The 16348-nt window shown below is 37.9% G+C and overlaps 1 protein-coding gene across 1 annotated transcript; it reads right to left on the bottom strand.

Moving 5' to 3' along the window:
- Positions 1-7712: 7712 nt before the first annotated feature.
- Positions 7713-11635, bottom strand: LOC128639685 (trypsin-like). Its single transcript, XM_053691807.1, has 5 exons — positions 11590-11635; positions 8976-9129; positions 8579-8832; positions 8348-8484; positions 7713-7994 (listed from the first exon to the last, which is right to left on the bottom strand). Exons 1-5 carry the CDS (start codon positions 11627-11629, stop codon positions 7845-7847), a joined length of 735 nt encoding a protein of 244 aa, XP_053547782.1. The 5' UTR covers positions 11630-11635; the 3' UTR covers positions 7713-7844.
- Positions 11636-16348: the final 4713 nt, after the last annotated feature.

Here is a 16348-nt window from a genome sequence, read left to right as displayed (position 1 = left end):
AGAAAGGAGCTTTTAGATTTACTAGATGATGGTGTTCAGGAGGGAATCCTTGGCACATATAATTATCTATTGGTATCCAATCCAGTACTCCTGATTTTTCACCACTTCCCCAAGGTTCATAAATTCTTGGAGGAGGTGAGGAGGTGAGGGGGAGACCTATTGTGTTGAGCATTGGTTCCCTATTTGAACACCTCTCTAGTTGGGTCGAATCACTACTACAACCTTTGGTTTTTCAGCTCCCCTCTTATCTACGCGACACCAAACATTTGGTGTCTAACTTAGATAAGTTAAGATGGGATAACTCCAGCTCATGGATCACAATGGATGTGGTGGGCCTTTATTCAGCTATCCCACATAATTATGATCTTTCACTCAGGATGTTCATATGTAGAACCTTGGATTTTCTTCTGACACACAAATATTTTCTGTTTTGAAAGTGATTTTTATCTCCAAAGATGTGGGATCATGATGGGTGCGAAATTCGCACCAGCATATGCCAACATATATATGGGATGGTGGGAGCGGCCCTACGTCTTTGGAGATTTGGGCCCATTTAGGGAAAAGATTAAAATGTATAAACGTTTCATTGATGACCTCCTCCTCATTTGGACAGTTACTGAGGAGGAGGCTGTCCAATATGTTGATGCCATCAATATAAATTAAGTAGGTCTACAGTTTACCTATCAATTTGATAAATCTAAATTTCCCTATTTGGATATAGTTTTGAAAGGGGTCCCTGAAACACATGTGATTAAAACTACTCTCTACAGAAAACTGATTATGTCAAATACGATTCTCCATGCCAGAAGTAGCCACCCAAAACATACTGGGTTTGGTGTGGCAAAAGGGCAGTTTATATGTATTAAACGCAACTGTACTGACAACTCTGATTTTCTGATAGAGAGTGAAAAGTTTAGACAATTTTTATTACAGATAGGGTATCGGTCTAAAACCATTAATTGAGCCCTTTTGGAAGTAACTCGTATGGACAGGGCATCCCTGATTTGTGATAAAATCCCAGGTAAATGTAACAGATTCGATTCAGCCAGACCAGTCTTCTTGACCACTTTCAGTCCTGAATTTGACCAAATCTGCAGCATAATTAAATAGCATTTGCCAATAGTCACGGCTGAGAATAGTCTAAAGGACTACATTGATGGCGGATGCAATTTTGTATCAAAAAGGGGGTGTACCCTAGGCAACATTTTGTCCCCTAATCAATTGAAAAAAGTAGAAACACATACAAGGAGTTGGCTAACAGTGAAGGGACATTTCAAATGTAATTTTAGCAATCATATTGCCTGCTCTCATGCAGGTATTGGTTCTACTTTTCAGTCCAGAACCACAAATACAGTATATCAACACGAGAGTTGTAGTACCTGCCATAATACCTATGTAGTCTATTTAATATAATGTGTAAGCTGCAAGCTTCAATATACCGCTTGCACTACTAGGGAGGCTAGGACACGTATTAGGGAACACCTAAACGATATTAAAAACAATATTAAGTGTCCTGATCTAGCACGTCATTTTATTCATTATCATAACCAAGATGTTTATTTTTTGAGCTGGAAGGTTATAGAGATAGTGCACCCCAAGCAAAGAGGAGGTGATAGAAACAGTTGACTTCTATATTTAGAAGCATTCTGGATTTTCCAGTTGCAAACAAGAAGGCCACAGGGACTAAATATTGAGGGGGATATAATACATTTTTGGAAACGTAATTAAATTAATAATGAGCCCCCTTATCTTGGTCCCTATGTGACTTTACTGTATATATAGCTTTTCCTTCCCCCGGATTTGGGGCACACCCTCTTATACATTGAATATAACCTGTTATATGCTTATTATGGTTTTTTTTTTAGCAATATATGTGCAATAATGGCTATAACTGAAACAGTATACAAAGCATATTGTAAAGAGTAGAGATATTCTATCATTACATTTAAGGATAAAAGTCCAGAAGGTGATTAGGCTATTGTTTTCTTTCTTCACCCTTAAACCCTTTGTAGCAAATAATTTATATAGTCTGTTCATTTTTGAATGGTTAATGATACAATAAAATACAATTGGGTTTCTGTTATGGTTGTTTGGTAAATGTAATGTATAGTATTAGCAAGACCCATTTTCATGCTAATCACTTATTGCTGGTCAGCTAAAAGTTAAACTTCTAACACAGTTCCAATTAGTGTAAATTAAGGAGCAGCAAATAGTAACCCAGCTTTTCCGTAGCCAATTAGGCAATAGTGTATTTAAAGAAGGCAGCTATGGTTTCTTACTATGTCTATGAATAAGACCAGGGGGTCTTATTCATATGTCCAATATGTTGATGCCATCAATATAAATTAAGTAGGTCTACAGTTTACCTATCAATTTGATAAATCTAAATTTCCCTATTTGGATATAGTTTTGAAAGGGGTCCCTGAAACACATGTGATTAAAACTACTCTCTACAGAAAACTGATTATGTCAAATACGATTCTCCATGCCAGAAGTAGCCACCCAAAACATACTGGGTTTGGTGTGGCAAAAGGGCAGTTTATATGTATTAAACGCAACTGTACTGACAACTCTGATTTTCTGATAGAGAGTGAAAAGTTTAGACAATTTTTATTACAGATAGGGTATCGGTCTAAAACCATTAATTGAGCCCTTTTGGAAGTAACTCGTATGGACAGGGCATCCCTGATTTGTGATAAAATCCCAGGTAAATGTAACAGATTTGATTCAGCCAGACCAGTCTTCTTGACCACTTTCAGTCCTGAATTTGACCAAATCTGCAGCATAATTAAATAGCATTTGCCAATAGTCACGGCTGAGAATAGTCTAAAGGACTACATTGATGGCGGATGCAATTTTGTATCAAAAAGGGGGTGTACCCTAGGCAACATTTTGTCCCCTAATCAATTGAAAAAAGTAAAAACACATACAAGGAGTTGGCTAACAGTGAAGGGACATTTCAAATGTAATTTTAGCAATCATATTGCCTGCTCTCATGCAGGTATTGGTTCTACTTTTCAGTCCAGAACCACAAATAGAGTATATCAACACGAGAGTTGTAGTACCTGCCATAATACCTATGTAGTCTATTTAATATAATGTGTAAGCTGCAAGCTTCAATATACCGCTTGCACTACTAGGGAGGCTAGGACACGTATTAGGGAACACCTAAACGATATTAAAAACAATATTAAGTGTCCTGATCTAGCACGTCATTTTATTCATTATCATAACCAAGATGTTTATTTTTTGAGCTGTAAGGTTATAGAGATAGTGCACCCCAAGCAAAGAGGAGGTGATAGAAACAGTTGACTTCTATATTTAGAAGCATTCTGGATTTTCCAGTTGCAAACAAGAAGGCCACAGGGACTAAATATTGAGGGGGATATAATACATTTTTGGAAACGTAATTAAATTAATAATGAGCCCCCTTATCTTGGTCCCTATGTGACTTTACTGTATATATAGCTTTTCCTTCCCCCGGATTTGGGGCACACCCTCTTATACATTGAATATAACCTGTTATATGCTTATTATGGTTTTTTTTTAGCAATATATGTGCAATAATGGCTATAACTGAAACAGTATACAAAGCATATTGTAAAGAGTAGAGATATTCTATCATTACATTTAAGGATAAAAGTCCAGAAGGTGATTAGGCTATTGTTTTCTTTCTTCACCCTTAAACCCTTTGTAGCAAATAATTTATATAGTCTGTTCATTTTTGAATGGTTAATGATTCAATAAAATACAATTGGGTTTCTTTTATGGTTGTTTGGTAAATGTAATGTATAGTATTAGCAAGACCCATTTTCATGCTAATCACTTATTGCTGGTCAGCTAAAAGTTAAACTTCTAACACAGTTCCAATTAGTGTAAATTAAGGAGCAGCAAATAGTAACCCAGCTTTTTCCGTAGCCAATTAGGCAATAGTGTATTTAAAGAAGGCAGCTATGGTTTCTTACTATATCTATGAATAAGGCCAGGGGGGGCCGAAACGCGTAGGACATATATGGATTAGCTGAGATCCTTTTTGCAATTTTTGAGGATTTTATTTTGCTTGTGTGTATCCATAAAATAAATAACTTTTTATTTAAAGCGCTTATGCCTTGACTCGCTGGTGTTCTATGGAATTTAATGTATGATGTTGCTTATTTTTAAATAACATTGTGCTGATTTTCAGACTACTAACCAAGCCCCAAAGTTTTAGATGTATACTGATGTTTACAGACTCCTGTTTGTGTAATGGGTCTTTTCATATGCAGGAAAGGGGGGAGTGTCTCTCTGTTTCTGCTTCCCAGCCCCTTTCACTGGGTGTCCCAGCCTAACCTCATCAACAGTGCTAAACTGGGAGCTTCAAAGTAAGTTTTTAAAAGGTTTTATTCTTTATTTTTATATCAGTATCTGTGCATATACTTCTTTATAGTAGTGTCTATAACATGCAGTTAAATAAAAATTATTGTATACTGTCCCTTTAACTTTTGGCTGCAGGCTTGCATTTTCTTTTTATCATTCAAATGTTGTTGATTATGCAATTCTAATTTTCTAGTAGCTATTAACTACATAAGTACATATGTGAAGTGGGTGTGACTGGATGTTGGATCAGACGTGCTGCAGGCAATGTTGTAAGGATATAAGAAGAGCATGGAGCATTCATTATAGAGTGAAGCAAAATATTTACATTTTGAATTTGGAACATTTTATTTTCCAGTATTTAGTCATTTTTTAAGTTGAGCTCTTTAGTGAATAACCTGCCTGTATGGTGTAGAATAACCTGCATGTATGGTGTATAATAACCTGCATGTATAGTGTAGAATAACCTGTGTGTATGGTGTAGAATAACCTGTGTGTATGGTGTAGAATAACCTGCGTGTATGGTGTAGAATAACCTGTGTGTATGGTGTAGAATAACCTGCGTGTATGGTGTAGAATAACCTGTGTGTATGGTGTAGAATAACCTGCGTGTATGGTGTAGAATAACCTGTGTGTATGGTGTAGAATAACCTGTGTGTATGGTGTAGAATAACCTGCGTGTATGGTGTAGAATAACCTGCGTGTATGGTGTAGAATAACCTGTGTGTATGGTGTAGAATAACCTGTGTGTATGGTGTCGAATAACCTGTGTGTATGGTGTAGAATAACCTGTGTGTATGGTGTAGAATAACCTGTGTGTATGGTGTAGAATAACCTGCCTGTATGGTGTAGAATAACCTGCGTGTATGGTGTAGAATAACCTGCCTGTATGGTGTAGAATAACCTGCATGTATAGTGTAGAATAACCTGCGTGTATGGTGTAGAATAACCTGTGTGTATGGTGTAGAATAACCTGTGTGTATGGTGTAGAATAACCTGCGTGTATGGTGTAGAATAACCTGCGTGTATGTGTAGAATAACCTGCGTGTATGGTGTAGAATAACCTGCGTGTATGGTGTAGAATAACCTGTGTGTATGGTGTAGAATAACCTGCGTGTTTGGTGTAGAATAACCTGCGTGTATGGTGTAGAATAACCTGTGTGTATGGTGTAGAATAACCTGCGTGTATGGTGTAGAATAACCTGTGTGTATGGTGTAGAATAACCTGCATGTATGGTGTAGAATAACCTGTGTGTATGGTGTAGAATAACCTGCGTGTATTGTGTAGAATAACCTGTGTGTATGGTGTAGAATAACCTGTGTGTATGGTGTAGAATAACCTGCGTGTATGGTGTAGAATAACCTGCGTGTATGGTGTAGAATAACCTGTGTGTATTGTGTAGAATAACCTGTGTGTATGGTGTAGAATAACCTGTGTGTATGGTGTAGAATAACCTGTGTGTATGGTGTAGAATAACCTGCGTGTATGGTGTAGAATAACCTGCGTGTATGGTGTAGAATAACCTGTGTGTATGGTGTAGAATAACCTGCATGTATGGTGTAGAATAACCTGTGTGTATGGTGTAGAATAACCTGCGTGTATTGTGTAGAATAACCTGTGTGTATGGTGTAGAATAACCTGTGTGTATGGTGTAGAATAACCTGCGTGTATGGTGTAGAATAACCTGCGTGTATGGTGTAGAATAACCTGTGTGTATGGTGTAGAATAACCTGCATGTATGGTGTAGAATAACCTGTGTGTATGGTGTAGAATAACCTGCGTGTATTGTGTAGAATAACCTGTGTGTATGGTGTAGAATAACCTGTGTGTATGGTGTAGAATAACCTGTGTGTATGGTGTAGAATAACCTCTGATTGAGGTTTCAACTAGTAAAAATAATAAAAACCCAAATATGATTCAGAGTAGCAATTAATACAGATATTCAAACACAATACATAGAAACACACTTACAAGAAGTACAATTCGAGAAGAAGAAAGAAGCCCCTAAAAACTCTGTACAGCTCTATTTTTACCTTTGATAAAGTCTGCACACTACAGCATACAGGGTTTACTGATTTTCTATTGGTGGAATGTGGGAAATTTATTTACATCATTACAGTCATATTATTTTACTCACAAATAGCATAAAATAATTTCTTTTGGATGTGGTTTGAATGAGAACTAGTGTACCAGTTAGGCAGGTGTCCCTCTAAGGCAAGTTTTGTATGTGGCCCAGCAGAGAAACAGTTAATAAGAGAACCACACCTTGCAGTCTGCATTATGCAGTGCTTGCTAATTGCAGGGTGCGGTTACCTAATTAACTGTTTTACTGCTGGGCCGCACATAAAACTGGCCTAAGAAGGGGCACTGCAGTTGAGCCTTTGCCAGCGCCTTATCTGGCATGGGACAGTGAATTTATATAATTGGGTAAATTATTATTGTATGTTTTAGATTAAGGGTACAATTAAATAAATTAAGCTATCTATCTATCATCTACTGTATCTAACTGCATGTCTGGTTACCTATTAGTTGATTAATGAAATATATTTATTAATTAATTTCAGATTCCACATTAACAAGAATTCTGTTTATCTGCTTTATCAAGTAAGTCTATTTCTCTCTTGTTGAAAAACTTCAAGCCCATGGTCTTTGGTCTTGTCCAGAGATCAGAATAATTATAGAATTTCCTAAGAAAAATAAACTATATCTATCTATCTATCTATCTATCTATCTATCTATAATCTATCTATCTATCTATCTATCTATCTATCTATCTATCTATCTATCTATCATCTATATATATAAATATATATATATATATATTTATCATCTATCTTTCTCTATATCTCTCTATTTAGCTATCATCTATCTATCTATAATCTATCTATCTATCTATCTATCTATCTATCTATCTATCTATCTATCTATCATCTATCTATCTATCTATCTATCTATCTATCTATATATATATATATATATATATTTATCATCTATCTATCTCTATATCTCTCTATCTAGCTATCATCTATCTATAAATCTATCTATCATTTATCTATCTATCCATCTATCTAACATCTATATCTATCATCTATCTATCTATTATCTATCTATCATCAATCAATCTATCATCTATCTATCTATCTATCTATCTATCTATCTATCTATCTATCTATCTATCTATCTATCTATCTATATATATATATATATATATATATATATATATTTATCATCTATCTTTCTCTATATCTCTCTATCTAGCTATCATCTATCTATCATTATTATTATCGTTTAAAATCTATTGATTAGTAGCTTTACTGTCCCCATCTGACCTGGACATTTCAAAGAAAACACAGAAGGGTTGAATTGACTTTAGCAATTTATTAGAGTATCAGAAACACAGATCACTAAAAGGAGCCAAGATAATTAAGTGTTTGTTCATAATGGGAGCTTGATTTAAATAATTCTGTAGATTAGAGAGAAGAATAACACTTTAGTTGGCAGCCATGGTGTTCTTGATCCAGGAGTTGTAATTGCAGACTTTTGTGTAGACACCAGGATAGTTTCGTTGGGCACATCCGTAACCCCACGAGACAACACCCTGCAGCTGGCCATTACATACTACAGGTCCTCCAGAGTCACCCTAAAATTTGGAAGATTATTATAACAGAGAACCAAACTCTTTATTAGCACATAAATCATATTATATTTGCTAATATATAGAAAAATTATACATATATGTGCAAAGTTTCAAATTGTTATATATGATAAGAAAACAATTTAGTGCACACATTGACAATAGCAGTTATAGTTTTCTTTTGGATAATATATTTAATGATGTTTTAATAATATTGTGAGAAAATGGAAGTTATAGCAATTATAGGGAGGTCTTTTATTTTCTCACTACAGCTTCCGGTGGGCACATCATTTGATATTGAAAATAATATATGGAAGAACTAAAAGAGAATATTTAACTAATAAATATTAAGAAGTTACCTGGCAAGAATCTTTTCCTCCAGCCAAGTACCCAGCGCAGAACATGTTTTTGGTAATCTCTCCAGGATAGGAGCCACTGCACTGACTGTCACTTAAAATAGGAGCACTCAGACATTGCAGGAGATCTGGGTAATTAGCTAGAGAGACAACCAGGAAAAAATAGTTATTGTGAACCTTAATTAGAGATGGAATAATAGTGTTAATTTAAAAGTTACTAAAGTGTTTACTCACTGCCACTGCTGAGTGTGTTTCCCCAGCCAGAGATCAGACAGCTGGTGCCAGCGGCGGCACATCCAGAGGGCAAAGCTACAGCCTTCACATAGGAGTTGAGAGTAGCAGGAGAGGCGAGCTTGATGAGCATGATGTCATTGTCCAGGGTCCTGGAGTTGTAGCTGGCATGTCTGATGACCTTGGCAGAGTTGATGAACTGCTCTGTGCCCTCATTGTTAAAAATATTGTGTTCTCCCAGCCTAACTTGAATGCTCCTACAATATATGAGTATTATCAGAAAGGAATGTTCAAAGTATAGAGACATAACAATAAAAGAGAAGCATATTACAAGCCACTGCGCTAAAAAAATAAAAAAAATAGTTCCACTTCAAAAAACGTCTTTTTTTTTATAACTTACGATTTGTAGCAGTGAGCAGCAGACACAACCCACTGGCTGGCTATCAGGGACCCCCCACAGAAATGGTAACCGGAGTTCAGAGACACCTGATATGGGACAGAGTTCTTGCTGCAGGTGTAACCTCCTACAATCTTATCATCATCATCAAATGCAGCTGTAGAGGAAGACATTTAAATAGATATTTTTAGGGGTTAATAAAGTATAAATTCTCACTAAGTTACTAACTATCAAAAACTTGCTGGCATTGAGAGCAATCACACAAACCCTTTCTTTAGTATTATATTGTAATGTAAGTGTAATTCCTTCACATCTGTAACCTTGCATGTTGCACAACTATTCTTCTATTCTACCAGAAACACTTACAATAAATCCACTTTGGATATGCTAGTAATAATATCCTCTGCATTGTGTAATGAATGTAATAATCTCTGTGTCACCTCCACTCATACTTGCTCACAATTAAATCATTAACACCAAGTATAGATTTTATGTGCAGCGCTACTTAGGAAAAGTTCTAGAAATATAGGCGCCTATTTATTATGGTCCTAGCGGACATGATCCGATATTGTGGATCATGCCTGCTGCACATCGACAAATGCTGACAGCATACACTCTCGGCTAGCAGGGGGTTTCAATCAACCCGATCGTATTCCATATTACAAAATTATAGCTTTACAAAAAGGGTTTAACTCTAACACATCCACTAAATGTATCCTATATCTCTGGTGTGTGTGCACTAAACCCCATTCTACCCTTCTGGTATGTCTGTTGGTGTATGTGAGTGCACGTGTGTTTTATAACTCATCAGTGTTTGTGTATACCTATCAAAATTGATCCTAACTCTTCTATATCCCTCTCAGCTGGCTCTATTGTCACCTGAGATATTTTTTAGACAAGCTGACATTGTTTGGAGGAGTAAATTACTTCCTTTGCATATTTCTTTGTTGTTCGTTTATTGCTTCCTATTTGTCCAACGACCAGTGTTTATTACATCTTTGCTTAGAATATAAACTTTTGTTACACATACACACAGACATGCATATTTTATATCAGATATAGGTCTATGTATATAAATATATCTACTAGCATTGCATAGCAAGTCAAAAAGCTCTGAAGCTAAAATCTGCCTATCTAAAATTCTTTGAGGAAGCTTGCAGTACTGACCGGACTTTTTACAAAATCTCACAAGACCATAAAGCTTTAAATAATAGGGTCCTAAATGATCTAATCTAGATAACTGGTTGGAATTAAGCTACAGTTAATCTAAGAGACAACACACAATGGGGCCTATTTATCAAAAGTCTTGCGGATCTGATCTGACAGTGCGGATCAGGTCTGCAAGACATCGCTGAATGCGGAAAGCAATACGCTCTCCGTATTCAGCATAGCACCAGCAGCTCACAAGAGCTGCTGGTGCAATGCCGCCCCCTGCAGACTCGGGGCCAATGGGCCGCCAACAGGGGGTGTCAATCAACCCGATTGTACTCGATTGGGTTGAATTCCGGCAATTCCTGTCTGCCTCCTCAGAGCAGGCGGAAAGGGTTATGGAGCCTGCTGCTCCATAACTTGTGTTTCTGCCGAGTCTGAAGACTCGCCAGAAACACGGGCCGTCAAGCTCTGTTCGGAGTTGATAGATAGGCCCCAATGGGCTAAATTACAAGTAGCACGCAAACTTAGCTAGAAGTAAACTTTTAACATGGTCGGGTTAGCCCATGTATTACAAGTTGAAAGTAAAAGTTTGTGCTATGAAATACATAATAGCCCTTTTCAGTTAAATACCTTGTCATATATCATATACCTACATTTTTTTTATTATATTTATAAAAAATATCTGGTGGTGCAATGCCGCCCCCTGCAGACTCGGGGCCAATGGGCCGCCAACAGGGGGTGTCAATCAACCCGATTGTACTCGATTGGGTTGAATTCCGGCAATTCCTGTCCGCCTCCTCAGAGCAGGCGGACAGGGTTATGGAGCCTGCTGCTCCATAACTTGTGTTTCTGCCGAGTCTGAAGACTCGCCAGAAACACGGGCCGTCAAGCTCTGTTCGGAGTTGATAGATAGGCCCCAATGGGCTAAATTACAAGTAGCATGCAAACTTAGCTAGAAGTAAACTTTTAACATGGAAGGGTTAGCCCATGTATTACAAGTTGAAAGTAAAAGTTTGTGCTATGAAATACATAATAGACCTTTTCAGTTAAATACCTTGTCATATATCATATACCTAAAAAAAAAATTTTATATTTATAAAAAATATCTTAACAGAAAGTGTAAATATGAGTGTAGCACTTTATTTTAATGTATTTTGTTGTGTTTGGTGCAATTTTTTTTAACCCTTACACTTTACGCAAGGTCTTCAGTCACTCTAACCTGCAGAGCGCAAATTTCTTATGCGCTTTAGCACACCGTTTACTTTCAACTTATACTATGCAATATGCAAGTTGCAATGTTGTTTTTTTGCGTCCCGCACTAATACCCTTTGTAATCTATCCCACTATGTTACTGTTACTAAATGTGAATTACTAACTTTGCACAAACTTTCAGTTTTATAAACTATTTATTCATATTTGATCAATAAAATGTTATAGAGGTAAAAAGAGAACAACAACAACTTACCAGCCGCTCCAAGCAAAACGGCAATGAGTAAGAACTTCATGTCTGCTCTCTGTATTGTACAGGTATTACTGTGCTGGATAGCACATTTATATATTGCTTCAGATGCCCAACTCAAGGACATCAGCCTCATTAGGGATAAATAGCTGCAGATAAAGAACTGGCATATATCTGGATGAAACTGTGCCCAACCCCCAGATGTTCCCTTTTCTTCATGTGTTAAAATATTCCCATATAATAAGTAATTCCACTGTACGTACACGTACTCGGTATCCCCTTTTATGTTAACCAATTAATGGAGATGTGTAGCCAAGTAAAATTGATTTGGATAATTTTTTTTGTATTGGTATTCAGGGAAATTAATTTCCCTGAATATTTAGTGGCTGCACTATTTGGTATTCGTTTAGTTTAAAACTAAACAAATAGTGAATTTTCATTAAATATTTACATTAGTTTTCCTTAAAATTAATGTAATTGTTTCAAAGCTACAAATGGAAAGTTCACCTGTAGCTACAAAACTTACCTTAGTGTTTTCTGCAGATCATGGAGAGCGCGCTAAGGTAAGTATCACCTGTAGCTACAATACTTACCTTAGTGTTCTCTGCAGATCATGGAGAGTGTGCTAAGGTAAGTATCACCTGTAGCTACAAAACTTACCTTAGTGTTTTCTGCAGATCATGGAGAGCGCGCTAAGGTAAGTATCACCTGTAGCTATAATACTTACCTTAGTGCTCTCTGCAGATCATGGAGAGTGCGCTAAGGTAAGAATCACCTGTAGCTACAATACTTACCTTAGTGTTCTCTGCAGATCATGGAGAGTGCGCTAAGGTAAGTATCACCTGTAGCTACAATACTTACCTTAGTGTTCGCTGCAGATCATGGAGAGTGAGCTAAGGTAAGTATCACCTGTAGCTACAATACTTACCTTAGTGTTCTCTGCAGATCATGGAGAGCGTGCTAAGGTAAGTATCGCCTGTAGCTACAATACTTACCTTAGTGTTCGCTGCAGATCATGGAGAGTGCGCTAAGGTAAGTATCACCTGTAGCTACAATACTTACCTTAGTGTTCTCTGCAGATCATGGAGAGCGTGCTAAGGTAAGTATCGCCTGTAGCTACAATACTTACCTTAACCCTTTGACTACCAGGACATCCAGATAAACACTTGCCCAAAATACCAGAGCATTTTTAGCATTTTTGCTATCACTCACTTTTTATTTACCTATCAAATCTATATATATTTTTTTAGTAGACAACCCAAGGTATTGATCTAGGCCAAATTTGGTATATTTAATGCCACCATTTAACCGCCAAATGTCATCAAATAAAAAAAATTGGTACGTTGGGTTTCTCACATAAATTATTTACATACTGCTTGTGCAATCATGGCACAAATGTTTGTTAAAGTGTCTCTGAGATGCTCTTTGTTCTGAAATAACAGACATATATGGCTTTGCCATTGCTTTTTGGTAATTAGAAGGCCACTAATTGCAACTGTGCACCAAACTTCTTATATTCCCAGCAGTGAAGGGGTTAATCAGGTATCTTAAAAGGTTAAGGTTAGCTTAAGTGTAGAGATTAGCTTAACTACCAGACACTCCCCACCCCCTGATCCCCCCAAAAAGCTCTCTTCCCTCCCCACACCCCACTGGTCACCCTCATCTTAAGTACTGGCAGACAGTCTGCCAATACAAAAAAATGAAAACTTTTTTTTATTAATACATTTTTATTTTTTTATTGTTTCTGCAGTGTAGGATTGTCCCAACCCTCAAACCTCCCTGATCCCCCCTAAAAAAATCTAAACCTCCCCTGCCCTAACTATAGACCCCATCTTAGGTACTGGCAGCTATCAGCCAGTACCTGAAAAACATAAAAAAAAAAGATAATATTTTTTATTTTTACTGTTCCATAAGGTAGTGTCCCGTCCACCTAGCGATCTTTATTTTATAGGGTCCCCCACACACCCTTTTCCTTAGTGTAGTTGCCCATCCCTCCCTGTCCCTTTAAAAAAAATCCTAGCTTAGGGCCTCTCCCACTTCCTCCCACTCCCTCCCTCCTCCCCTGTTGGGCCACCCACCCGCCTCCCGCCCACACCTCCCGCCGGCTCCAGCAGATGATTGTTACAGACTGTGACACACACAGTGTCACTGTCTGTAACAATCAGACATCTGCCGTCATATGGAGGCGAAGCACCGATCGTGCTCTGGCTCCATATGCGGGAGATGCCTCAAGCTTCAGGAGCTCCAGATCTCGGCTGTAACTTAACAGCTAAAAAGAGTGCTGGAGCATCCTGTATGCGACGATGTGTATATATATATAAATAGTAAAGAAGGGGAACCAGCCCTCCATACACAACAGCCTCCGGGGTGCACTTCTAATAAAAATCATATTCAAAGTTGCAGGGAAGGCACTCTCCGTTTCAAATAACTTTTATTAGGGTAAATATTTTCAGGGTCTCCCCCGTCCTCAGAAGTGGTCTGAGGACGGGGGAGACCCCGAAAATATCTACCCTAATAAAAGTTATTTGAAACGGAGAGTGCCTTCCCTGCAACTTTGAATATATATATGTGTGATTTAGAAAGAGCATGCAATTTAAAAAAAACTCCAATTTACTTCTATTATCTATTTTGCTTCATTCTCTTGATATCCTTTGCGGGAAAGCATATCTAGATAGGATTTGTAGTTGCTGATTGGTGGCTGCACAAAGATGCATTGTGTGATTGGCTCACCCATGTGCTTTGCTATTTCTTCAGCAAAGGATATCTTAAGAATGAAGCATATTAGAAAACAGAAGTAAATCGGAATGTTGTTTAAAATTGTATCATACACCTGAATCATGAAATGATTTTTTATTTTTTTTACCTGTGATCTGGAGAGCATGGAGAGCTAGCTAAGGTAAGTTTCACATGTAGTTACAATACTTACCTTAGTGTGCTCTGAAGAGAATGGAGAGCGTGCTAATGTAAGTATCGCATGTAACTACAATACTTACCTTAGTGTGCTCTGGAGAGCATGGAGAGTGTGCTAATGTAAGTATCACATGTAACTACAATACTTACCTTAGTGTGCTCTGGAGAGCATGGAGAGCGAGCTAAGGTAAGTATCACCTGTAGCTACAATACTTACCTTAGTGTGCTCTGGAGAGCATGGAGAGCAAGCTAAGGTAAGTATCACCTGTAGCTGCAATACTCACCTTAGTGTGCTCTGGAGAGCATGGAGAGTGTGTTATGGTAAGTATCACCTATAGATATAATACTTACCTTAGTGTGCTCTGGAGAGCATGGAGAGCGCGCTAAGGTACGTATTACCTGCAGCTACAATACTCACCTTAGTGTGCTCTGGAGAGCATGGAGAGAGCGCTAATGTAAGTATCACATGTAACTACAATACTTACCTTAGTGTGCTCTGAAGAGCATGGAGAGCGCACTAAGCTAAGTATCCCCTGTAGCTACAATACTCACCTTAGTGTGCTCTGGAGAGCATGAAGAGCGAGCTAAGGTAAGTATCACCTGTAGCTACAATACTCAGCTTAGAGTGCTCTGGAGAGCATATAGAGCAAGCTAAGGTAAGTATCACCTGTAGCTACAATACTTACCTTAGTGTGCTCTGGAGAGCATGGAGAGCGTGTAATGGTAAGTATCACCTATAGCTATAATACTTACCTTAGCGTGCTCTGGAGAGAATGGAGAGCGCACTAAGGTAAGTATCACCTTCATGCTACAATACTCACCTTAGTGTGCTCTGGAGAGCATGGAGAGAGCGCTAATGTAAGTATCACATGTAACTTCCCTTTAACGTCATTTGTTTGATCCAGTGAGGCCGTCCTCAGTTCTGAATCTGCAGCACAGAACTTTTGGATTTGGGAGCCTAGGATCTCATTCACTTATTTGCCAGATAAGGTACTACATCGCCATTATTTATACCATTGATACGGACTTTGCTACCGTTGCCAGCCTGGTTTCTGGCACTCTTTGGGAACTTATGCCGGTTGCCTGTTTGCTTCCTCCCTGGAGCGAATGAGGATATACACCTGTCCTGCCTTTTCCTGGAACTCCTTTCTGGACACACTTGAAGAGGGGATAAGTTGCTAAGTGTTATTGATACACTATATGCCATTTTATGTTATATACTTTGTGAGTTGCCACTTGTCTTTGTTTACACTATTAAATTTTGTTATACCCTGCATTTGAGTCTGCGCTCCTCTCCTCTATCTTTGTAGATCGTTTTGCTTACAATACTTACCTTAGTGTGCTCTGAAGAGCATGGAGAGCGCGCTAAGGTAAGTATCATCTGTAGCTACAATACTCACCTTAGTGTGCTCTGGAGAGCATGGAGAGCGAGCTAAGGTAAGTATCATCTGTAGCTACAATACTTACCTTAGTGTGCTCTGGAGAGCATGGAGAGCGTGTTATGGTAAGTATCACCTATAGCTATAATACTTACCTTAGTGTGCTCTGGAGAGCATGGAGAGCGCGCTAAGGTAAGTATCACCTGTAGCTACAATACTCACCTTAGTGTTCTCTGAAGAGCATGGAGAGCGTGCTGAGGTAAATATCCCCTGTAGCTTTAATAGAGATAATGATGATTATAGCAATAATAGAGTATACACATGGCAGTTTAGAAGCCAGAAAGGGTATAGGTCCAGAAGGTATAAGTCTAAGCTCATTAACAAAACGTCTTCCTCAGATAATAAAAAGAAAGTTAGATTTTCAGATACTGAGGGTACAGATGATGAGGCAGTCATATAGTCAACTAGAAGCGATT

This window comes from Bombina bombina, chromosome 9, assembly GCF_027579735.1.
Source record: "Bombina bombina isolate aBomBom1 chromosome 9, aBomBom1.pri, whole genome shotgun sequence".
NCBI lineage: Eukaryota > Metazoa > Chordata > Amphibia > Anura > Bombinatoridae > Bombina > Bombina bombina.
Note: the sequence above shows the minus strand (reverse complement) of the source record. Positions and strands in the feature narration are given on the sequence as shown.

Excerpts from the sequence above, each read along its gene's own strand:
- LOC128639685 (XM_053691807.1), bottom strand. The coding sequence starts at position 11,629 with ATGAAGTTCTTACTCATTGCCGTTTTGCTTGGAGCGGCTG. Across the intron at positions 8,485-8,578 it reads AAACACACTCAGCAGTGGCA|CTAATTACCCAGATCTCCTG; the intron begins GTGAGTAAACAC and ends TTGTCTCTCTAG. Across the intron at positions 7,995-8,347 it reads GAGGAAAAGATTCTTGCCAG|GGTGACTCTGGAGGACCTGT; the intron begins GTAACTTCTTAA and ends TCCAAATTTTAG.